Below are 24,603 nucleotides of genomic sequence, written 5' to 3'. Positions count from 1 at the left end.
CATTGTTTGTCCTTAATTTATACCGCGTTTATTCTGGTTATGTTTATCTATCAATATCTCAACATTGTTTGTCCTTAAGCGTTTATTCTGGTTATGTTTATCTATCAATATCTCAACATTGTTTGTCCTTAAGAAACAGAAAATTTACCGCGTTTATTTTTATCTATCAGTTCTAACTCCACATCTATCTCTTCTCAGTGTTTATTGTTAAGAAAGACGAAAGACATGTGAAATTTTCTTTTATCAGTTACGAAATCCGTGAGTTATTCTATATTATTCAGAAAGCTAGTAACCGTAGTTCAAAAAAATGTCGCTAGTAGATAATACGAAAACCATTTCCCAAAATACGATTCTTGATACCTCGTCTCTGACAAGTATATATATTATAAAAAAACACGTTATCTTGAACGCAAAGATTATAAGAGCTGGAAATGGATTGGAAGGTTTTATTCTTTATAAATCAATGGCATAAGTAATATATTTTTGTACGGGAAATAAAACAGTAAGGATATATTGAAACGTACTCATACGTGCAATCTTGGCCAATTTGTTTGCATACTTTTCTATATTGATATTATTATCTGCATACTTGAAGTATTAATTGCGTAAATGCCCTATTAGTAACAGAGAAGGCACAGCATGAACAGACAGACATATACCAGTTTTTATTCTAGTCTGTATAAGTTGTTTTGATCATTTGTTCGTCAAAACACTCATGTCTGTTTCCTGAAAAGGGGTGCGTCGTGGGTGTAATATTTTTTTCGAAACAGATCAAGGATTTGTTCAGACAATCTCTCTGTGGTTCGTATAGAGTCACACTTCATTCCAGGTACTAGAAGTTATAGGGTGTCAAATTGTTAAAATGGTATAAAGCAGTGGTGCACAAAGTCCGGCCCGCGACGAGTCGCCGAGTGGCCCGCGATGTCCAACGGGAAAGTCAAACATAGAGAGTTCGCGCGCTTAAAGTTCGCGCCTGCGCAAAGATTAAGCGCTATAGAAGAATATGCATTAGATTAGATACTGGATGGTTCCATATTTGTGTTGAGCAATAAAGAAAATTTAATAAGCAAATCTCGTTAATGCACTGGCATTTAATTATTGGCGCAATGATGTAATATTTCCGTAATTACGAAATCTAAAGCGTTCCAATTGTTCTTCGAGATTTACTTACGAGCCCTATTATGATATTATTTGGTAATAAAAATGACAGCTAATCGTAAAAGAAAAGTTGACGACGAAAACCGGCAGTTTCATGATGATTGGACTGCGCAATACTGTTTTGTTCAACTACAGAAGAACGTGATTTGTCTGCTGTGTCATTCGACAGTAGCAGTGGTGAAGGTATCCAATATAAAGCTTCATTATGAGTCGAAGCATAAAGATTTCCACAATGTTGTCGGTGATGAACGAACAGCTCGAAATGAATTTTTGCGGCGGTCGCTGAATCACCAGCAGAACGTTTTCTCAAAGCAGTCATCAGATTTAGGTGCAGCATGTGAGGTCAGTTACAATATTTCGTTGATGATAGTGAAATCTGGCCGGCCGTTCACTGATGGTGATTTTGTCAAGCAATGTATAATTACTGCATCGGAAAAGTTGTGTCCGGAAGCAGTTCGCAAACTACAGACGGTGGCTTTGAATCGTATGATAGTTCAACGAAGAATTTCACATCTCTCAGCAGATGTGACAAGGCAACTTATAAATAAAGCAGCCAACTCTACTTCTCTTTGGCAGCAGATGAGTCGACTGACATCAGTTCAACAGCACAGCCACTAGTTTTTGTTCGTGGTGTGTCGTCATCGTTTGATATCACAGAGGAACTAATCGGCATGGGTTCCATGAAGGGTCAGACAACTAGGTCTGCTCTATTTGAGGAGACAGTACGACTGTGTAGTAGTGTTTCATTGGATTTCACAAAACTGGTAAGTATGACAACTGATGAAGCACCAGCCATGACCGGAGAAAGTAGCGGTCTGGTGGCACTGTTGATGAAAGCAAAACAGACAGTTGGTGAAGTTGCACTGTATTATTCACGAACAGAACCTGTGCAGTAAAGAACTTGGTTTTCAGGCACTGATGGCATTAGTGACGAAAACCATTAATTTCATCAAATCACGAGGCTCAATCACCGTCAGTTTCGAAGTCTTCTTGAAGAAATTGATTCAGATTATGGTGACCTTGTGTATCACTGTGAAGTACCCTGGCTGAGTCGAGGAAAAATGCTCAGAATATTCTGGGAGTTGATTGATGAGGTGATAGAATTCCTCAGTAGCAAGAACAAAGATACAGAAGTAATTTCCATGGCTGATCCAGCATGGCAAGCTGATTTGACCTTTCTGGTCGACATGACACAACACTTGAGTGATTTGAATTTGAAGTTGCAAGGCAAAAATCAGCTTGTCTGTCAGCTTGCAAATCACGTCTCAGTTTTCAGGACAAAGTTGCAGTTGTTCTGACAGTAAGCAGCATCAGGCAACTTCGTGCACTTTCCCACTTTTCAGTCACAGCTACAGAAGAATCAGGATATTGATACACAAGTTTATGTTGGGAAGCTAGATACCTTGATTTAATCCTTCAACTCACGGTTTCATGACTTTGACAAATGCAGATTGTTGATGAAACTTTTTGCTGATCCGTTCAGTGTGTCAGTGGATGACTTGTCAGCAGAATATCAGCTCGAACTTACTGATCTCCAGGCATCTGATGAACTGCGTGCCATTTACCGAGAAAACAGTGTGCTTGACTTCTACAAATCGTTGCCTGATACATTTGCTAATCTAAAGATAATGCACTTGTCTACACCAGCATGTTTGGCAGCACGTACTGCTGCAAACAGGCTTTCTCGCATATGGAACTGAACAAAAACAACACTCGCAATCAGCTGACTGATGATCATCTGGAAGCAGTCTTGCGTCTTTCAACGTCAAACATCAAGCCGAACATTTCTAAGCTCGTAGATAACATGCAGCAACATCCATCGACTGACTTTGTGACAGTTGACGTATCATAACATTTCTTAAAATATTGTGCAAACTCTTTGATGTAATCGTTATTTGTGTGTTCTTAAATGTGATGTCCATCTTGTGTAAAACAACTGTGGGACAATTTTAATCTTCACTTTTTTGTGGCCCCCAACGGTTACGAGAAGTCTGTTTGTGGCCCCTGACTCAAAAAGTTTGTGCACCACTGATATAAAGCAAACGGGTAACGCCAGAACAGAAGGTTACCCCAATGTACTGTATCCGGAATACTGAAACGTCATCGCACTACAGAGGCGTTTTCCCCCCGAAAATCTACTGATAGGAACCGAAAAAACTACTGCCCGCGATGACCGTGTTTTAATCAGGTCAAAACGTTGAGGTCGAAAAAAAAAGTTTTGCAAAATCTTACTACAGGAGTGGTATAAACACATTCATTCTAAGGAATCCAGAAGAACAGTGAATTGATATTAACCTGAATTCATCAACGCCACTGCGTTATTTCGCTAAGACAACATGTCAACTTACAAATAGGGCACTGACGACATGCCATATTTTTTAGATGAATCCTTTTTGAGGCTTGTTAAATTGACGGTAGGATTCGTGTTCGTCACTTGCTTGGAGAACATATGAGGAAAGAATGTTTTTCTACAGGGAACACAAAGGAGGTGGTACAGTACATGTTTGGGCAGTTGTTTATTATGGTGTAAACTGCTCTTTATATTCTCCATGGAAATGTCAATGGCGTCTCCTACAGACATCACATTTCTACCATATCCTAAAGCTAAGTTTGGCAATAACTTTGTATTCCAAGATAACAATTTCACTCAATCAGTGTACATATTGTATAAGGATATATCGACCAGGAGGGCGTTACAAGATTGTAATGGCCAGCAAAGTCTTCACATTGTAATCCCATTTAGAACTGTTGAACAGAACTGACGCCGTAAAACTGCTAACCACGACACTAAACTAGCTATTGTAAGTTGCAGCGCCTTCTGGTGACAAGGTGGAATGAAGTCACGGTGGATAACACAATAATCTCATCGACAGCATGTCATGTCGCCTTGCGGAGGTTATTAGGGTACAAGGAAGACCAATTAAATAATGAAAGTACAATATGAACTAATATATGGTCACTGACGCTATTCATAATAATTTGATGGTATGTTTTATTATTATACGTGTTCTGGTACAAGGTTTAGTTGTGATAGATGAAACGATAAATTACACATCTTTCTACAGGTATCTGATAAAATCATCTGTTGTTCTCATAAATCGTACATAATGTCCATAGAACCTGTCTCATTATACAGATTGCGTATGTAGATGTTTAACATAGCATGCACTTCTCAGCAACAACACTTGATAATAATGATCGTATTTTTTTACAAAATATGAAAAACTTTTCAAGACTATATTCTGAAAAGAAGGACATATTGAAAAATACTCTTACGTATTCCGAGAACAGCTTTAATATAGATCACGTACGATTAACTCATGTAATTATGTTACTTATACCGATGTTTAATTGTACTATATACAAATAATGATCCAGGTTCTGTACTGCTCTTATAACTTCTTTTCCTCAGTTAACCTGATAAACACGGTTACAAACTGTTGTCCAACACAATAGTTTTCATTGTAACAGGCCATAGCGAATGACTATCATAGTCAGTCTTATACCTCAACAACCCGATTCCACTTTCTTTGGCCATCTTATTCACTGACGCAGTCGTTGATTTCTGTGTGAAGCGAGAAACTTGTGAGCTTTTATGAATTTAAAATACTTATTAATAGTACCTGAAGGTATGCCCACCTTCACTGGGTGGACATTTTGAATCGGAGAGTCGATTTTTTTTTTCATAGTCTTCACTTTCTGGATGAGGACTTTACCCCTGGTTGGTATGGGGCATGGGTTTGTTTGTTTGTTTTTTGAAATTCGCGGAAAGCTACTCGAAGGCTATTTGCGCTAACCATCCCTAATTTAGCAGTGTAAGACTAGAGGGAAGGCAGCTAGTCATCACCACGCACCGCCAACTCTTGGGCTACTCTTTTACCAACGAATAGTGAGATTGACCGTCACATTTTAACGCCCCCACGGCTGAAAGGGCGAGCATGTTTGGTGCGACGAGGATTCGAACCCGCGAGCCTCAGATTACGAGTCCAACACCTCAACCCACTTGGCCATGCCGGGCCGACATGGGTTTGAAACGATTGTTTGTACTGAAATATCGACTGTACCTATTCATTTTCTTTTTCGTTTTTATATAGAAAATTCAATACTGGTCCATTCTTCTTCAGGAAAATCTTATCAGACTTTCATTATACGTTTTACTTTTAGTACTTAGTTACCGTTTACCTGCACGTCTGTCACATGTTCCTAATTGGAACTTGTTTTTGATTGTTCACTACCAGCGGCTTCAAAGTATTCCATAATATTGTTGTTATTTTTCTATCGTTGTAACATTCATTGTAATTTCCTATGCTTCTCCCATCAGTAATTAGACTTATTAATTCCACTATTGATTAAATATTCGTTCTTATTTATTTTGTTTTATTCTTGCGTTATTAGTAGTTTTGCACGAAATTCAAAAACAAAAAAAAAACAAATTATTATGGATTGGTAGCTAATTCGTAGATCCTTCATAAACGTACTGGTATCTCGTTTGTACTTCTACAGGTTAAGAAATTTAAACATATTTTAAACGTAGAATTTGCAGTGAATTAAAAATAAAATTTATGCTGATTCTAATACATATGTAGGGTGTTTACATGTGTACTAAATTAAACCTTAACCCTGAATGAATAATTCCATATTAGCATACAATGGTATCGACTTTTACATACGAACTCTAGAAAAAACGACCACCTGGAAATAAGGTCACTAAGTGATAAAATATTCAGAACATTTCTGACCGCTTCCTTCGTACCAGAAGACCCAGCACGTGAATAATTTATTTATAATTTGAATACAATTATACTCATAAATTTCAAACATGACACATTGTGGCCTTTGAAACTTTATAGTCAGTCATTAGTCTGACGAGTGAGCAAACTGCAAGGTTGTCTGACGTTAGCAGTATAGGTTGGTTCGTTTATCGTAAGAAAATATATAAACACTGAGAAAGTAATATACTTTGTAGAGTGTGGCTATTTCTATAAATCTAATGGAAATTTTTGATCTTCATAGAATAATTGGGATTCCTGCGATTCAGCAAAAGGAGGTTTTGTTTTATATTTTAGTAAAAAACAAAAAATGGAAGATGAGAACAATTATCGAAAGAGGGCGCTAGTGTCCCTTCCTTTTTTACAGGATATAGAGTGGACAGACGAAGAAATTGTTAAATTTATTTCCGCCTCTGAAATGAAAATTTACCAAAAAGATAAGGCAAGTAGTATTTGTAAAATTAAGTACAACATAATAGCAATGTCCTTTATATGTAACATTAGCTTTACTTCACATTTATAATTAGAACTATTATTTTAATGTACATAAAAAATGTTGTTTTCGTCAGTTTTTTAACTATTAATTCTTTAAACGTTTGTTTCTTAAAACTCGTGTTTTTGAAATATTGTCTTTTTTTTCCTTTTAGTTATATTGTTCTGCGAGTAAGTAATATAAAATAATATGACATGACATTTCCTTGGAAACGCTAATAATTTAAAGAAATAAAAACTACTGTTTACTAATATAGCTATTAATATAATATCAAACAATATGATATTCATTTAATGAATATAATTATTTTGACAATGATATTTATAATAATATTCAAAACAATATTTAAAGGGTCCTTGAAGTGTTTGTTTTTATAATTTTAATGAGTTTCTTATGATTTTATACATAATAGATGATCGGAGCACCTTAAATCTAAACAATAAAATTTGTTACAGTGATATACTGTCTATAATGTATTAATACTATGATTAAATGTGTGTAATAAGTTACTATGCCTGTTTGTTGTGTCACCTAAAGTGCCTTTTGAGCTAAGAATGTTAAAAATAAAGTTTTATTGCAAACTATGTGTATGTTTAATAATTACCCATTATTTTGTTCTATCATTACGTTCACATTCCAGGTCCTTTGTTTGATAAAAAAAACCAGATAAAAATATCCATTACGTTGCTCATAAAATTTGCTATATTGTATGTGAAAGTATTATATAATAAGTTTATTTTATCATATGAACTGTTTGAATATGCTCACAATGTCGTTTGTGTATAGCTCATATTGGGCGATATTTCCGACCAATCGGAAATGATATATTTTATCTTGTCGGGAGAGTGTCGTTACGTAAGAGAAATCGAGTTTCTATCATCAAAAAATCAACACAAACAACAGCACTTACATAAAATAGTTTATCCTGGGAAAGAAAACGTCCATTGCGGATCGCCATCTATCGAAGTGAAAAGTAACGCTCTCGAAGCGCCATCTGACGAATCAATAAGTCACAGAAAAAGCTGTGGAAATTTGAAAAAGGCACTGGTGCAAATTTGTGTTCTCTCTGTAGGAAACTACTTTGCCGTAGGTAAGACATATTTTTCGTATTCTATTTTGCGTTTATCAAGCTTTCATGAAATTCGCCAATTGTTTTTTTTCGATAACAATTGAAAGTTAAAGTTGCAGTGTCTTGTATCTTAAGATATTGAGTTCACTGGAATAAACTTATCTAAAACCAAAATTAAATTATGAATTTTTTGCTAACTTTTTTGGTATAAATACCAATTAAATCACAGTTACCACTTTTATTGCACATTAAAAATATTATGAAATATATTCAGTTTGTTTGTTTGTTTTTCTAATATTTTGTTCGTTGTTGTGGAGAGTACTTCAGACTACACTTTAAAGGTATTTGTTTTAGGTCTTCAACACATCGTCAAACAAATGTGAATAAAATTTGCACAACCTTCTTCCGTCGTTTTAATTTCAATAAACACTATTTTATTACTACGCTTTAAAGCTGTAATTGAATTTTGTACGTAAAAAAATATAATATAATTTGTTTGTTAAATGGTTTTTAGTGATACAGTTTCCTTACTATTTGACCTCTTCTGAACTTTATTAATAAGACTTTTGTTTGTTTGAAGTTAAGTACAAGGTTATACACAAATTGTTATTTTGTTTGTTTTTTGAATTTCGTGCGAACGAGACGAAGGCTATGTGCTTTAGTGATCCCTAATTTAGCAGTGTAAGACTAGAGGGAAGGCAGCTAGTCATTATCACCCACCGCCAAATCTTGGGCTACTCTTTTACCAACGAATAGTGAGACTGACCATAACATTATAACACCCCTATGGCTGAAAGAATGAGCATGTTTGGTGCAACGGGGATTCGAGCCCGCGACCTTCAGATTACGAGTCGAGCGCCTTAACCACCTAACCATGCCGGACAGGAGAGCTACCTACAATTTAGAGTACGTATAAAAAGTGTGGATATTATATAGAAAATTTAGTTTATTAGTGTTGTACAAATTCAATTGTGTTTGAATTATCAGAAGACAAACATTTAATACACCAAACTATAAAAATTTCCTTCTAGAAATTTATAGATATAATGTAATTAGAACACCAGCCCCTCTAGTGGCGAAGCGGCATATCTGCGGACTTACAATGCTATAAACCAGGTTTAGATACCTGTGGTGGGAAGACCACAGATAGTCCATTTTGTAACTTTGTGCTTAACTTCAAATAGCAATCAAAATAACTTTTTAAAAATACGTAAACTTTTAACAAACAAATATTAAAGTTCCAAACACACAACCTTAACACTACTCATTATTTGTAGACAGGGTACGTATCCCTATACCATCAAATATTATTTCAAAACCATACCAAACGTTACTAATTTTGGATTATACTTATGTGTTAACCCGACCATTACTTACGAATTCAAAAAACTCATAATCTGATCAGTATAGATTTAAATATTGTGAAATTCACATTGCTCTAAAAAAAAACTATTGAATGAATTGTTTGTTTGTTTTTTAATTTTGCGCAAAGTTGTGTGTTTTTCTTATAGCAAAGCCAGATTGGTCTATCTGCTGAGCCAATCAAGGGAAATCGAACCTCTGATTTTCAGCGTTGTAAATCAGTAGACTTACCGCTGTACTAGGGGGTTGGAGGGGGGGTCGCCCAAAGCTACAAGAGTGCTATCTGCGCTAGCCAACCCCAATTTAAATTTGTAAGTTTACGGGGAAGACAATTAGTCATCACCACACACAGCCAACTGTTGGTCACTCTTTTACCAACGAATAGTTGGATTGACTGTCACATTATAACACCCTCATAGCTAAAAGGGCGAGTATGTTTGGTTTTACGGGGGTTCGAACCTGTGACCTTCAAATTATGAGTGTAGCACCCTAACCACCTGACCATGCCGGGCGTTGAATGAACTGACTGAAGCATATGCCACTTCTTTCGAGCCAGGAAACATTTATAATATTAATTGTTAATTTACACGAATCCCAGTTCAAACTTCCCTAGATGTTAATAAAATTATGACTGTTAAATCAGTTTTGTATGTTCTATTTATTTACAGATTTTAATAGTTTGAATGCGTATGAAAAAAGAAAAAAAAAACTGTTGATGCTCATCCGAAATCAGGAACTTATTGAATCGCCGCCTAGTAACAAGTTTCTGAACTTTAACGCAAATATCTCAAAACAACGTATATCTTGACTTTGTCAAATACATTGATGGTTCAAATTCTAGTTGTCATAGTAAGGTAGTTATTGTAGAGTTTGATATATTTCGGACACATATAAATATATATAACAATATGGGTGAACTGTGGTCACACTGATCAATCCTGTATGAACAGTATGGTCACACTGACCAGTGATTTTCAACGGGGTTTCTTTTGCAGATATCCAAAGTATTGGGGTTCTACGGAATTTAGTTCAGTGCAAGAGTTTCACATATTCTAATACATAAATACATACCAGTATACTCTTTTTACCAACGAATAATGAGATTGACCGTCACATTAAAACGCCCCCACGGCTGAAAGGACGAGCATGTTTGATACGACGGGGATTCGAACCACACATGTAGCTGAATTTTTTAGAACAGAGAGAAAATAAACAAGACTGAAATGACATCTAAACCAATCTATATATGTGCTCTATTCAGTGAGGACTGAATCTCTTGTTTGTTTTATATATGTAAAAACGTCAGGTTTCTGACAATGATCGAAGAAGGTCGAAACGTCGTTCGCTCCTCTACGTAAAAAGTTTCTCAACCCAACGGAGCCGTTTTTACATATATATTTTTCTCTACAAGTGGGTTTTCTCGTCACCACTGATTTTGTTTGTTTTGTTTTGGAATTTCTTACACTAGTCTTACACTGCTAAATTAGGGAGGATTAGCGCGAGTAGCCCTCGTGTAGTTTTGCGCGAAATTCAAAACAAACAATCTGGCATCGCACGGCACAATTTGCAGACAAATTAAGACAGTTTTAGTGACAATCTCTTTGTCTCTTAATTAATCCATTTAAATTCTTGAATTTGGTTTAGAGTGATTAATCCGCAGCATGTGAGACTGAACACAATTTGTATTTGGAATTTTTCCACATGCATTATTAAATACAATTTCTTAAATTCTCATGTGTTTGTTTCAAACCTCTCTGCTGTGTACACTGGAAGGAATTCAATTCCGGATTTCAGTGTTGAAAGTGGATAATCTTACCGCTGTCCCTCAAGGGGACTTCATATTCTTTATTCTTTAATTTAGTTTGATTTATTTCCCCCAACTTCAAGTGAGTCAACGGTGAGTCTACTAACCTGTGACTTCAAAATCGGGAAAATGGTTCCTCGTGATAAACAGAGCACAAATACCCTGTTATTTAAAACAAATAAACACAAAATTTAATTCGTAATATATTTTAATTTCGCTATTTGAACTCCCCGATCCCTCCCCGGGGCCCGGCATGGTCAAGCGTGTTAAGGCGTTCGACTCGTAATCCGAGGATCGCGGGTTCAAATTCGGGTCGCACCAAAACATGCTTGCCCTTTAAGTCGGGGGGGGGGCGTTATAATGTGACGATCAATCCCACTATTCGTTGGTAAAAGAGTAGCCCAAAGTTGGCGGTGCGTGGTGATGACTAGCTGCCTTCTCTCTAGTCTTGCACTGCTAAATTAGGGATGGTTAGCGCAAATAGCCCTCGAGTAGCTTTTTGAGAATTTCAAAAAACAAACAAACAAACCCATGCCCCATAACAACCAGGAATAAAATCCTCATCCAGAAAGTGAAGACTATGAAAAAAAAATCGACTCTTCGATTCAAAATGTCCACCCAGTGCAGGTGGGCATACCTCCAGGTACTATTAATAAGTATTTTAAATTCATGAAAGCTCACAAGTTTCTCGCTTCACATATTTCACCAATTTAAGATAATTATTGGTGTTTTGTGTCAAATAAGACGATTTTGACACTTGAATCTTTTTTTTCCCCACCTTGTCTTGATAACGTAGCAGATTTTTTTTCTTTAACTATATTTTATACATCTCTTCTCCATTTTCTACTTAGGTTTAACAGTGGTGAAGGGATCATTTCCTGGGTTTTTACTTTGAGTGGTCGTGACATTTCTGCCCTGCACATTATGATTTGACTTTAGCAACATTCTGTTTCTGCACAATTTTTAATTATTCTTGGTTTGCTGATTCCTTTACTAAAGACATACATATTTTGATGTCATTCTATACAGGTCTCACTCAAGTACTTTACTTTGTTTCCTTTTTTCAGGGGAAGTTTGCCAGCAGGAGTTTATTATGGTTGCAGTGACTTTGTTTTGCTTATTTTCATCTTTTTTCTTCCCTAGAGTTCTGTGCATGATCTATTTTGACGTTTGCTAAATCTAATCATACGTACCTTTTGTGTGGTCTAGTAAGTAAGGTGAGTCTTTCAGTGATGTCGAGAAAACCCACTTGTAGGTAAATATATATGTAAAAACGTTTTTACCTATATATAAGGTGAGTCTTTGAGTCACTAATTGACTCAGGTCTCTTCCTTGAATTATTTCAGTTTGTTTATTCATGTATGAACCCTTTGTTTCATGTTTCCTGAATTTATCAGGTCCTTCATTTTGATATTTTATTTATCACCCAAATTAGACTTTTCTAGTTTCTGTTTGGTTTTTGGATCCAGAAGTTTTGATCTTTTAGAACAAACGGATATCAGTGTTGTATTTCATGTTATATTGGGTTTTTTACTCTTTTGTAGACAACAAACAATTTGAGACTGGTCTTAAGTTCTCCTCATAACTTTTATTATCTAGCTATTTCTCCTTTTCAAATAAAACCTATGATAATCTTATGAAAGTTCCTTTTTCAAGGTGTTTGGATGATGAACTTTTTATGGTTGTTATTAACACATCTTCAATCACTCATCTTCATTTTCACATGGAATAGTGACTTATCGGTTCATTGACCCTCTTACCAGCTTGGCTCTTGCACTGTGTGTATTCACACTTGTAATCACATGGGAAGGAATCTGAATACTTTTTTTTTCTGTGTTTGGTCTTTATCACTATTTTCAGTTTTGAGTTTCCTTTTGTCATTTGTGACAATTCTCCAGGCCCAGTGGAATGTCTTCTGTGGTGACTTATTTGCAGGATGTCTGAAATTGTCAACAGTTATGACTTCAAAACAAATAAAACATGAAGGATGCCATAATTAAAATTGGTCTTAGACTGTGTATCGAGAATTTTTATTTATATTGATTTGTCCACTTGGGACACTTGCATGTTTAACCTCTGTTTTTCTGAATCGTCCAACACCCTTATTTGTTCGACGTGGATTCCTGTTGGTGGTGAAAGGACCTCCCAGAAAATGTTTTGTTCTTTCAAATTACCTCCTGTGGGATCTAAAGATCCACCCACATGTTAGCTGGGCATGGTGACCCGTGAAGGGGAGGAGAGGATCCTGGTGGTTGAGGGGTCCAACCCTAGCACACCACTTTGGCCATAAATTCCTGTAGATGGGTGGCTTTTGGGTGCTCCCCTTGGGTCAAGTACCTGGTCCACTTGGGCTAGGGTCAACCAAGTACCAGTGTGAAATTCAAAACAAACAAACAAACGAACGAACATCCCTCCCCTTTACAATGTTTTTTGGTTTGAACTGCGTACTCGGGTCTGTGGCACATTACTCAAAACTACGAACCTAAAATAAAGTTTACCTCTGATTTAGAACACACCAGTCTTACCTAAATGATCATATGATGAACCACTTCTTCCTCAGAATAACCTAATCCGACATAACGATATCCATCATAATTGTTCCAGTTGTTTTGATTATCGTACAGTTATGATTATTTATTGTGTGTGTAGTGTACTAGCACGTCAACTTTTATAAGATTTGTGTTTAACGTATTAAATAACTGTTGCATTTGTCAGTAATCTCTGTGGCCCGGCATGGCCAGGTGGGTTAAGGCGTTCGACTCGTAATATGAGGGTCGCGGGATTGAATTCCCTTCGCAGCAAACATGCTCGCCCTTTCAGTCGTGGGGGCGTTATAATGTTACGGTCAATCCCACTATTCGTTGGTCCAAGAGATGGCGGTGGGTGGTGATGACTAGCTGCCTTCCCTCTAGTCTTACACTGTTAGATTAGGGATGGCTAGCGCAGATATCCTTCGAGTAGCTTTGTGCGAAATTCAAAAACAAACAAAGAGTATTCTCTTCGAATTGATAAAATCATTTTCGAAATTATTACGTCACTGATATTGCAAGTATTATATTATTCCAGATCATTGATGGCAGCCTCTGTTTTATTAAGCCTATTAAAATAGTTTTAATAGCATTAAGATATGTAAGAAAAAAATAGAGTATTCTGGTCCACAATTGTAATGTGTATAAGTGTTGTTTAAGTTGATATAATTTTGTTTTCGTTCCAGGTGAGGATCTCAGAAAAACGTATATTATAGCGAAGAATTCTGTACGTTGCCTTTTAGTACCCATACACCTGATGCAAAATCCTAGGCACAGAACATTACTCCAAAAACTACGTATTACTTTAGAGAACCAACTTCCGAGTGTTCAAGAGATTGTAGAGAAATATTTTGAGACCGAAAGATGGCGTTACTACCGCCATAAAGTGATACTGGAAGTTTTATCCAATCAGCGTGCGCAAAACTTAAACAAAAGAAAAGTAAACAACAAAAAAGCGAAGTTCAGATAATAAAAACTATTTAAGAATTACACGTGTGAATATTCTTAATTAGTAATTTTGTTTATAGTTTTAGCTTCATGACGTTCTCAGGTTAATGAAATCAAATAAACACTGTTACGACAACAATTTTCAATTGTCGACTCTACGCCGTATAAGAAAAAAAATATACACTTGTGACTTCCTAACTCTTTATGTTACTTCAACAGAAAACCAAATAATATTAAAGTATTATTTACTTATTACTTAAACCATGAATTTGTGTTTATTTCATGCATAAAAATTTAAATCATTTAAGATAACTTTCTAGTAACTGCATCTTCAATAAATCAGAAACAAATATTTCCGGGAAACAAAGTTTAGGAAGTTTTGATTAGTTATTTCTTTAGTGACTTATAGAAAATATATTTTTTTTAAAAATGATGGACTTTATGGTTTCAGAAATAGCATGTTTAAACTGCAACAAAGAAGATTGTTTTATACCTTCAGCTGATTCAACATCCTGACCAATTACCCCCCAAGGATTGTTCAGCTGGCTTACAATGCTAATAATCAATATTCGATTCCACGCGATAAACAACCGTAGATAGCCTACTGTGTAGCTTTGTGATAACACAACAACTGGTCTGATGTTTTTGTTTGTTTGTTTTGAATTTCGCACAAAGCTACTCGAGGGCTATCTGTGCTAGCCGTCCCTAATTTAGCAGTGTAAGACTAGAGGGAAGGCAGCTAGTCATCACCACCCACCGCCAACTCTTTGGCTACTCTTTTACCAATGAACAGTGAGATTGAGTGTCACATTATAACGCCCCCACGACTGAAAGGACGAGCATGTTTGATGCGACCGAGATTCGAACCTGCGCCCCTCGGATTACGAGTCGAACGCCTTAACACGCTTGACTATACCAGGCCAACCTACGAAAGAACGAGCAACGAACCAAACATTGGATTCCGGAATAAATGGTAAAGCTTTAAGGTCAAATGTCGAGTTTCAGACCAAATGGTAAACTTTAAGGTCGAATATCTAGTTTTAAAACCAAATAGTAAGATTAAAGGTCGAAAATCGAGTTCCAGACCAAATAATATAATAAAACTCGCTTATCTTTTATCTCTGACTGCTTATAATCGAAACCTAAGCCTTCTTATTGAACCATGAAAAGTTTCGTACGTTATTTATCCCTTTAAGCAGTGTTTCTATCTTTTCCATCTTAATTGTTCTTGCTAAAGTAATTCGTTCTGTGCCCTTTGTCTTATTCATTTCTATAGGCTTATTCAAAGAACACGTATAAACTTAAATATAAACTTCACTTTGGAATATTTTAATATACTCTGTTACTGTACGTTAGGGGGCGAGTTGTTTGTTTTGTTTTGAATTTTGCTCAAAGCTACACGAGGGCTATCTGCGCTAGCCTAATTTAGCAGTGTAAGACTAGAGCTAGTCATCACTACTCACTGTCAACTCTTGGGCTACTCTTTTACCAACGAATAGTGGAATTGATCGTAACGTTATAACACCCCTACGGCTGAAAGGGCGAGCATGTTTGGTGTGACGGGAATTCGAATCCGCGACTCTCAGGGACGAGTTGACAATGTGATTAAGCTCTGGATTTCGGAGCAAACGCTACTGAAAAAGTACCGGTGTTACTGTATCATACGGTCTTCACGGATACTATCATTATCACCAGTTTAACTTTCGTTTGTTTGTAATTGGCGCCAGTTATTATAAATAACGTTTTTAAAGTTAATAATGTTCAAAATACCATAACATAACGTTTTGGGGGCAAATATAATCGGAATGAAATAAGTTTCAACATTCAAAACTAGCACATTTCCAACCAAAAGCCCCCCGCTAGTCCAACGGTAAGTCTACGGATTTACAACACTAAAATCAGAGTTCGATTTCCCTCGGTGGGCTCAGCAAATAGCCCGATGTGGCTTTGCTATAAGAAATTACACACACACACATGACCTAAATATAAGGTACTCTTTCGGAACGCACAACTTATTAACTTATTACTGTTTATTGAACAAAAACGTGGATAGATATAAATCATTTAGCAAGAAATTATAAGTTAGTGAATCGTTAAAATGGTGATGACGGCAGTATCTGTGTAGGCAGCACGCTATAGTGTAAATATATTTATAGACCGCATGCTATAGTAGCTCCAAAACATCTCTTGCATTTTGAGATGTGGGTGTGTTGTAGGAGTGACAGTCGATCCTTTAGCGAAGATTGTGGGCAGTTGGACGTTGCTTGGTGGTTGTTTTCTCCCTCTGGCTAGTAGTTCAAAATTAGGGACGACAGTAAAACGCTAGTAGCCTTGCCATAAATACAGATTACAAATACCGTATGTTCGACTATGAAAATATAGACGTTTTAAAATACAATTCTTGAAACAAGCGGTTTCTTAAACATCTATATTACTTTCATGACTATGTGCATCGATACGTTTTATACTTATTGGAAATCATAGCTGTCAATGAAAGTTATATAAAACACTTAACTGTTGCTTACACTTACAGGAAGAAATACGCTTTTATTTTTTTTCGGCTTACGAGAAAAGATATATTTTTATTCTTTTAGGCTCACGAAAAAAGAATATGCTTTTATCATTTTAGGCTCACGAGAAAAAAATATGCTTTTATCATTTTAGGTTTACGAGAAAAAAAATATGCTTTTATCATTTTAGGCTTACAAGAAAAAATATAATTCTATACTTTTAGGCTTACGTCAAGAAATATACTTTTATCCTCATTTATTTCCTACATAAATATGATTCTGTTAAATAATCCAACTGGCATTGTTAAAGATACCGAAACACACTAAGTAATCTTATTTTTAATTAATTTATAATTATAAATAATTAATTTATTATTAATTATAAGCGTAGCTATTACATTTCAGTGTCGTTTTTTTAACTACTTTTTTATGGAAAACCATTTTTCACTTCAATATCTTTGTTTATCAATGTATCTGCTCACATATTTTCAGTATGCCTCTCCTCTGGCGCTAACGGTAAAAACCCTTTGTTTAGTTTGCTAAAATATGTGTTTATATTCATCATCATTATTTTCATATTTCTCAAAGAAACAAACTCATAAATAGTTATGAACAACATGGTTTCAATAGCAACCCTTTGGACTTAGTTATTATTGTTTATTTGTACATAGGGTTATGTGTTACTGGGTTTGTTCCGGTATCACACTTATAGAATAACGACTCACGGTTTTAAGAACGTTTCTTTGTGTAACGTTTCATCTCTCTACACACCGTGGTTGTCATTTTGTGTGACACTTCTGTCGAGGCCAGGTGGTTAGGGCTCTCGACTCGCAATCTGAAGGTCGCGAGTTCGAGTCCCATCACAATAAACATAGTCGCCCTTTTAGCCGTGAGGGTGTTATAATGATACAGTCAATCTAACTATTCGTTGGTAAAAGAGTAGCCCAAGAGTTGGCGGTGAGTGGTGATGACTAGCTGCCTTCCCTCTAGTCTTACACTACTAAATTAGGGACGGCTAGCGCAGATAGCCTTCGAGCAGCTTTGCGCGAAATTCAAAACAAACAAACTCGTCATCATGAGTTACGTAAACATTGTTATTATATAGATATCAAAGTTTATCTTTCAAACCATCCAAAATGGTGTTAGGTACGCTATTCAACCATTTTATAAGTTACAAATTAAACACGGATACATCAATTTCAAAACTAATGTTTAAATTCTTATTTTGTTTAGGAAGAGTGGTTAGCGTGTTGAACTGTGAATATGAGGTTTCATGGTTCGCATTCCGTTGCCCTTAAAACAAATTAATCTCGTACTTTGGGGTCGTGGGTGAGTTATAAGTGTGACAGTCAAATCCCACTAGTCTATTAAAGCATCCCAAGAATTGGCGGTGAGTGTGTGAACAGATTCACTTCCTTTGATCTATCACTTTAAACCTAGGATCGACTTGCACAGCTAGTCGTCGAGTAGCTTTGCGCGGCATTCGCTTCCTTCCCTGTTTGCGTAAAATTAAAACAAACAAATAAAGAAAAACATTAAACTGAATTCATTACAGTATACCTCTGAACACGATATTATCTCCAGGTATGATAAGGTTTTATATCAGTGGGAGATAATTCCACTATTCACTTAAGAGTACTTACGTAGGCGGATGGTGCTAGTGATTGGTTGCCCCTACAGTTATGCTGAATCTCGGAATCTTCTGATTGGCCGGTTAATCTAAGCGTCATATAAGATACCTTTTAATTGAAAATATTAGATGTCCCTAAATATGTTGGCTAATGTACTCAAAGTATTCATTATCTTTTTAACAACAAAGATGTGAACGTTTAATAAACATTATTTTTATTAACAAAAGTGACAAAACCATTGTCGTGAATAAATGATATATTTGTTTGTTTTGAATTTCACGTAAAGCTATTCGAGGGCTATCTCCGCTAGCCGTCCCTAATTTAGAAGCGTAAGGATAGAGGAAAGGCAGCTAGTCATCACCACCCACCGCCAACTCTTGGGCTACTCTTTTACCAACGAATAGTGTGATTGACCGTGACGTTATAACGCCCCCGCACCTGAAAGAATGAGCATGTTTGATGCAACGGGGATTCGAACCCGCGACCCTCAGATTACAACTCGAACGCTTTAACCTACCTGGCCATGTCGGGCCAATGTATGTGTGATACGTACAGTTGTTTTGTTTTTCCTCAGTTCTGTAGCATATGAAGGCGGTCCGGCATGGCCAAGTGGTTAAGGCGCTCTAGTCGTCATCTTAAGGTCGCGGGATGGAATTTCCGTCACATCAAACATGCTCGCCCTTTCAGCCGTGGGGTCGTTATAAAATTACAATCAATTTCACTATTCTTTGGTAAAAGAGTAGCCCAAAAGTTGGCGGTGGGTGGTGATGACTAGTTGCCTTCCTTCTAGCCTTACACTGCTAAATTAGGGACTGCTAGCGCAGATAACCCTCGTGTAGCTTTGCGCGAAATTCAAAACAAACCTTTCTTAACACAAATATATTTTAATATACAAACAACAATACAACTTATTAAAACAATTATTGCAAATAATGATTTATATATAACAGTTTTACAAACTTCAAACAATATTGAGTCCTTTACCAGGTCTGGAAGTAAATATTTTATCGACAGTCCAAGTCCACAACGAATGAATTAATTTTATGTTGTAAACAGATACATTTTACTTGACGGAAATGCTAGCTAGTTCTATTCTTGTTTGGCCTAACCGAATTTACAAGCTTACTTTTCGTAGAGGAGGATAGATATCTGATATCCTCATAGAAATAGTAACGTCCGTACTATGGGTTTCGTGATGTTCAAAGTCTGTAAACGTTTCTGGTCAAATATATGTAGTTTTCCGATTATTAAGCGTTTGTCAAAATTACAGCTTCCGAGACTTATTGGGCCTGGCATGGCCAAGCGCGTAAGGCGTGCGACTCGTAATCCGAGGGGAGCGGGTTCGCGCCCCCGTCGCGCCAAACATCCTCGCCCTCCCAGCCGTGGGGGCGTTATAATGTGACTGTCAATCCCACTATTCGTTGGTAAAAGAGTAGCCCAAGAGTTAGTGGTGGGTGGTGATGACTAGCTTCCTTCCTTCTAGTCTTACACTGCTAAATTAGGGACGACTAGCACAGATAGCCCTCGAGTAGCTTTGTGCGAAATTAAAGAAAAATATATATCCGAGGCTTATAGTGTACAGACTGTTGCACCAAACAATATTATAAAACTGTCTCCTCGCGTGTTGCAATGCCTAACTTTCATATTCATTAGGCGAGATTCTCGAAATTTCAACAATATTCGAAGATACGCTATCATTTTCGTAAAACATATATTGTTGGTTCTTACTCTCCAGAATATTCTACAAAATTAGAGAACAGGCGAGACTTGCCCAAACCACATTTAACATTATCCGTTACAGGTAATAAACTGAAACAACATAGATATGAGAATAAATGAATAACAGTAAACCCGTTACAAACCAAAAAACTGTGGAAAACATTTTTTTTGTTGTTTGTTGGATTCATAGTCCTAACGCAGTAACTACTAGGCCACAACCGGCCCTCTTGATATGGGTTAAACCGAAAGCTGGTAAAATAATTTTAAAACTGGCAATAGTTGTGTTTTGCAGGCTACTCTTTTACCAACGAATAGTGGGATTGATCGTAACTTTATAATGCCCCCAAGGTTTTACCACCATTAAAGATGACTTCTCTAAAGCTTAAAAATTAAAAGCCTCCTCCTTAGAACGGAAGCAACGAACACAATCAAAAACTCACGAAGCAAATACGATTCATTATCGTAACGAAACGCCAAAAAAAGAAAAGTTTAGAAAACTTTGGTAATGACATGGTTAACAAAAGATATGTATCAAACAATATTCACGCCATAAAAAGTAGTTTTTTCTCTGCCTGTGGCTAAATTAGATGTTGTTTTAGCGTTATCTGCGCTCTCTCTACAACGGGTAATCGAACCCCAGATTTGAACGCTGTAAGTGCATAAACTTGTTTGTTTATTTTTTAATATAGCGCATAGCTACACGAGGGATATCTGCGTTAGCCATCCCTAACTTAACAGTGTAAGACCAGAGGAAAGGCAGCTAGTCATCACCACTCACCGCCAACTCATGGGCTATTCTTTTATCAACAAACAGTGGGATTGGCGGAACATTATAGTGCGTCACCGCTGAAAGGGCGAGCACATTTGGTACGAAGGGGACTCAAACCCGCAACCTTTAGATTACGAGTAGGACGCTGGGCTCCATAAACTTGCCGCTGACCTAATATATGACGAAACAAGTCAAGTAATCTCGTTTGATGTGAAATGTGTGTGTAAAACATAATCTACCTGCTTGATTGAGGAAAATCGTTGAAACTAGCAAAGAACTTGAAACCATAAGTCAGCCGAGACATAAGACAAGAATTGACTTTTAATGGGGAAGAACTACAGAGCCCCTTTTAAGACATGAATCATGCAAAAAGAATGTTAACAATAATATAAATAACATTGCAACTAAGCCCTTTTTGGGAATAATTATGAATTTTAAATAGAAAATGAGTAATTTCACTGAATTTGTTTCGTCATTCATTAGCACTAAAATTCGTAGCAGTTTAGGAAAACTGTAATATGTATGGTTCACAATTCGGATCAAACTGTCAGAAAACAATATTAAAATAAGTCTGTAATTTGAGAGTTTGTTGCAAACAAATTTGAAATTAAGATTTTCAAAACTTCGCAAAATATTCTAGTAAAACAATGGGAATAGTTACGTTTCTTTTTTAGTACACTTACTGATAAAGTATATATTATTACAATTAACAGCTTTTACAATAAGTAAGATTAATTTTTATAATAGGTACAACGGAATGATCGAAACGTCAAACCTGTTCTAAAAACTAATCTTACTAACTGTAAAAATTGTAATTTATAATTAAAAATGAAAATAGCTAATTAAAAAGAAACTTTGAATGTGTCGCTTCTAAATGTAAGATTTGATTTGTGAATTTTCAATTACACAACGTTATTTCATGTAAAAAAATATTAAATACATTCTTCTAGGTTTAACAAAAGTTTCTCATTCATTTGTTTTTTTAATTTCGCGCTAAACCACTCGAGGGCTATCTGCCGTCCCTAATTTAGCAGTGGAAGACTAGATGGAATGCAACTAGATAGTCCTCACCACCCACCACCGACTCTTGGACTACTCTTTCACCAACGAAAAGTGGCATTTATCTTCGCTTCTTAACACCCCCACGGGAATTTGAACCCGTGACCTTTAAATTACGATTCGAGCACTCTAACCTCCTGACCTTTTCTCCTTAATTATTTTACTTTTTTTTTAACGATAGATGTGATTACTCTTCGTTCATCATACCCTAAATTTAACAAATTACGTAATTCTATAGAATTTCATTTTTTTTCTATATTTTGTTTCAGTTTTATCTTAACATAATTTTTACTATCGTTTTATTTACTCATTTCACATCCAGTTACTTACACGAAAGATGTAATTTTACATTACAAATGAATGTCGTCGGTGTTTGGGTAATAAAAGTTCATACCCTGGAGGGTCAGCTTCTCAATGACCTCTTCCTCCTTTACATTACAGAGCTATTTTATAAACAAGGTTCAAAATGCCCGGCACAAGGTTTTCAAATTACGCGCATGCGCATGCGCCTTTGTTCAAGGATGTACGATCCAACGAAAAGCGTTTGATCGTATGATTATCTTGCTGAATTAATACATATATATTAATTTCAGCCTTGGCGATTTCATAATTTATTCTTTTATTTCGAAACGACTGTAAAACCTTCCTTAATAAAAAAATATAACCATGTAGATACTAGATGATGTCACCTTTTCAAAATTATTTTATTTGATCTTTTGTTGTTGTGTATTTTATTTCTTTTAATATAACTATATTTATTCAGAATACATAAAAGAGAGTTACTAAACAGCGGCTAAAAACAACAATTTAGAAAATTCGACATTTCTATTTTTATTATAACAACTAACTGATGCAGTTACTTGATATTTGATACTTATAGTAGTGAATAAATCACTTTATGTGCCTGTACTTTCTGTTTATTTCATACAGGGTTTACCATAAAATGTTAAACCAGTAAGATAGTAAGTCTTATTTTAGACACGTCATTGATTTTTTAGAAAGTATGGCATTACAATTAAGTTATTTTTATTATTACTTTCCAAAAAAATGTGGATTTCAGACATCATATCACCTTAAAGTTTGTTATAAATATCGCTTAATAACAAAATATTAAGCTGTTACATAATACATTCATCTCCAATACCCCTCGGTTAGAAGAATTTTAACTTAATGCTTTTGTATTATCACGATGTTTAATCTAGTTAATGTTTAAAGAGGTAAGAATTCATAAAAATGTCGTGATTGCATGCTCTGTCAAGGCAATGTTGTGATTATTTTACATTTTGGATAATACAGATTCAGCGATAAATCTGAAGGTAATATAACCCTTAGTGAGCATAGTAAAGAAAGTCTGTTGCGTAGTTCTGCTTTTAGCAACAAAAACAACAAAACTTTATTTATTGTAGTATTGCTTTGAAGTAGAAACTTTGTTAACTTTATAGCTATTAGTTAATATTTTAGATTAAGTGAAAACAGTTCCCATCATTTTACTTGAAAATTAACTTGCATTTTTAAAATTTTTGCTAAGATTCTTTTTATTTAACAAAGTTTGAGTAAATTACACATAATAATTTACGGTCAATCCTACTATTCGTAGGTAAAAAAGTATTCCAAAAGTTGGCGGTGGGTGATGATGACTAGTCTTACATTGTTAAATTAGGAACGGCTAGCGCAGATAGCTCTCGTGTAGCTTTGGCGAAATTCAAACAAACCAAACACAATCAAAATCAAAACTGCTAAAGACGGAAATAAAATATTTTTAACAGTGCTAGTTTACATCATATTTCGTTGTAACCTAATGGAAATTGATATTTCCTTTATAATTTTGTGTAAATTAAATGCATTTTAAATATGTTATTTGAATGTATTTAATTTGTCAATATTGGTTGATTTGCATTTCTTAAAAACATATACACCCAAACTTGTTTACAATTTCTTAAATAGAAATTATAGTTGCCATCTAGTGGTGGCGTATGTAAAACTTGAAGCACCTCACTGTATAGTGATGCCATCTGTTGATCGTTAACGTTGACATTTAGGTAGCTTGGGCATGGAAAGTTAGTTTAGTCTTAGTACGTTGTGGAATAATGGCGTATAAATTTACTATCGGAGATCCAGTATGGTAAGGAACTATGAAAGTTACTACATATCATTTTTCATGTTTTTATCAGTGTAGTGTGTTTTGTCCTCTAAAATATGTATTATTTTCTTTTTATTTCAGGGCGAAAATGAAAGGATTTTCACCTTGGCCAGGGAAGGTAAGTTGCCAACGCCTCACTCGATTGAGTCTATGAATTTAAGTTCAACTTCAACGGCATTTGCTTGTTGGAGCGTCCACGTTTTGTTACGTCGTTCGAGTGCAAGTATCGAGAGAATAGTTGAAATGAGACGCTTAGAGAAAGGATTACCGTTAGTTTGGTCATCCACATGGGGTTTTGCATTTTTATCACTGTTATATACAATTTATACCAATCAGTACTTATGCAGTAAACTTTAGTGTATCGTTATGTTTATCTTTAGACAAATATTAATGGTTGCGGTTACTTTTAAAGAGAAAATTGTTTAAACGAATGAAAGACAATTTCGATTCATTGACTATGGCCTTATAAGTTATATAACTCTTTGTTTTTTATATGATTAACGTTAACACTTATGATTTGACGAAATGATCACTGCAGGCCTGTAGCTTAAGTTATTATGTGCGTGTATATATGTATATAGAGAGACGTATTTACGTGTGTTTTGTTTTTTTCTCAAAAACATCATATGACATTCGGTTCATGT

General features: G+C 35.6%; 2 protein-coding genes across 3 annotated transcripts in view; both read left to right on the top strand.

Annotated features, from left to right (window-relative positions):
- Positions 1–6,080: 6,080 nt before the first annotated feature.
- LOC143228283 (uncharacterized) lies at positions 6,081–14,346 on the top strand. The gene is made up of 3 exons (XM_076459566.1): positions 6,081–6,369; positions 7,207–7,510; positions 13,870–14,346. Exons 1-3 carry the CDS (start codon positions 6,238–6,240, stop codon positions 14,151–14,153), a joined length of 720 nt encoding a protein of 239 aa, XP_076315681.1. The 5' UTR covers positions 6,081–6,237; the 3' UTR covers positions 14,154–14,346.
- A 9,468-nt stretch (positions 14,347–23,814) lies between these two features.
- Positions 23,815–24,603, top strand: part of LOC143231070 (cytokine-like nuclear factor N-PAC) — a 55,962-nt gene continuing 55,173 nt past the window's right edge. Inside the window, exons 1-2 of one of the 2 annotated variants that reach the window (XM_076465604.1) lie at positions 23,815–23,941; positions 24,041–24,077. In XM_076465604.1, the coding sequence (XP_076321719.1) occupies positions 23,907–23,941; positions 24,041–24,077 (72 nt within the window). In that variant the 5' untranslated portion in view covers positions 23,815–23,906. The remainder of the gene's footprint in view (positions 23,942–24,040; positions 24,078–24,603) is intronic. The other variant, XM_076465603.1, reaches the window with a different exon arrangement.

This window comes from Tachypleus tridentatus, chromosome 10 (assembly GCF_004210375.1).
Source record: "Tachypleus tridentatus isolate NWPU-2018 chromosome 10, ASM421037v1, whole genome shotgun sequence".
NCBI lineage: Eukaryota > Metazoa > Arthropoda > Merostomata > Xiphosura > Limulidae > Tachypleus > Tachypleus tridentatus.
The sequence above is the reverse complement of the archived record's forward strand: the minus strand, read 5'-3'. Positions and strand labels throughout refer to the sequence as shown.

What these genes read in the sequence shown, in the direction of transcription:
- LOC143228283 (XM_076459566.1), top strand. Translation starts at nt 6,238, where the DNA reads ATGGAAGATGAGAACAATTATCGAAAGAGGGCGCTAGTGTCCCTTCCT. An exon ending in AAATTTACCAAAAAGATAAG is followed by an intron (nt 6,370 to 7,206) that starts GCAAGTAGTATT and finishes GTTTGTGTATAG; the next exon opens with CTCATATTGGGCGATATTTC. An exon ending in AGGAAACTACTTTGCCGTAG is followed by an intron (nt 7,511 to 13,869) that starts GTAAGACATATT and finishes TTTTCGTTCCAG; the next exon opens with GTGAGGATCTCAGAAAAACG.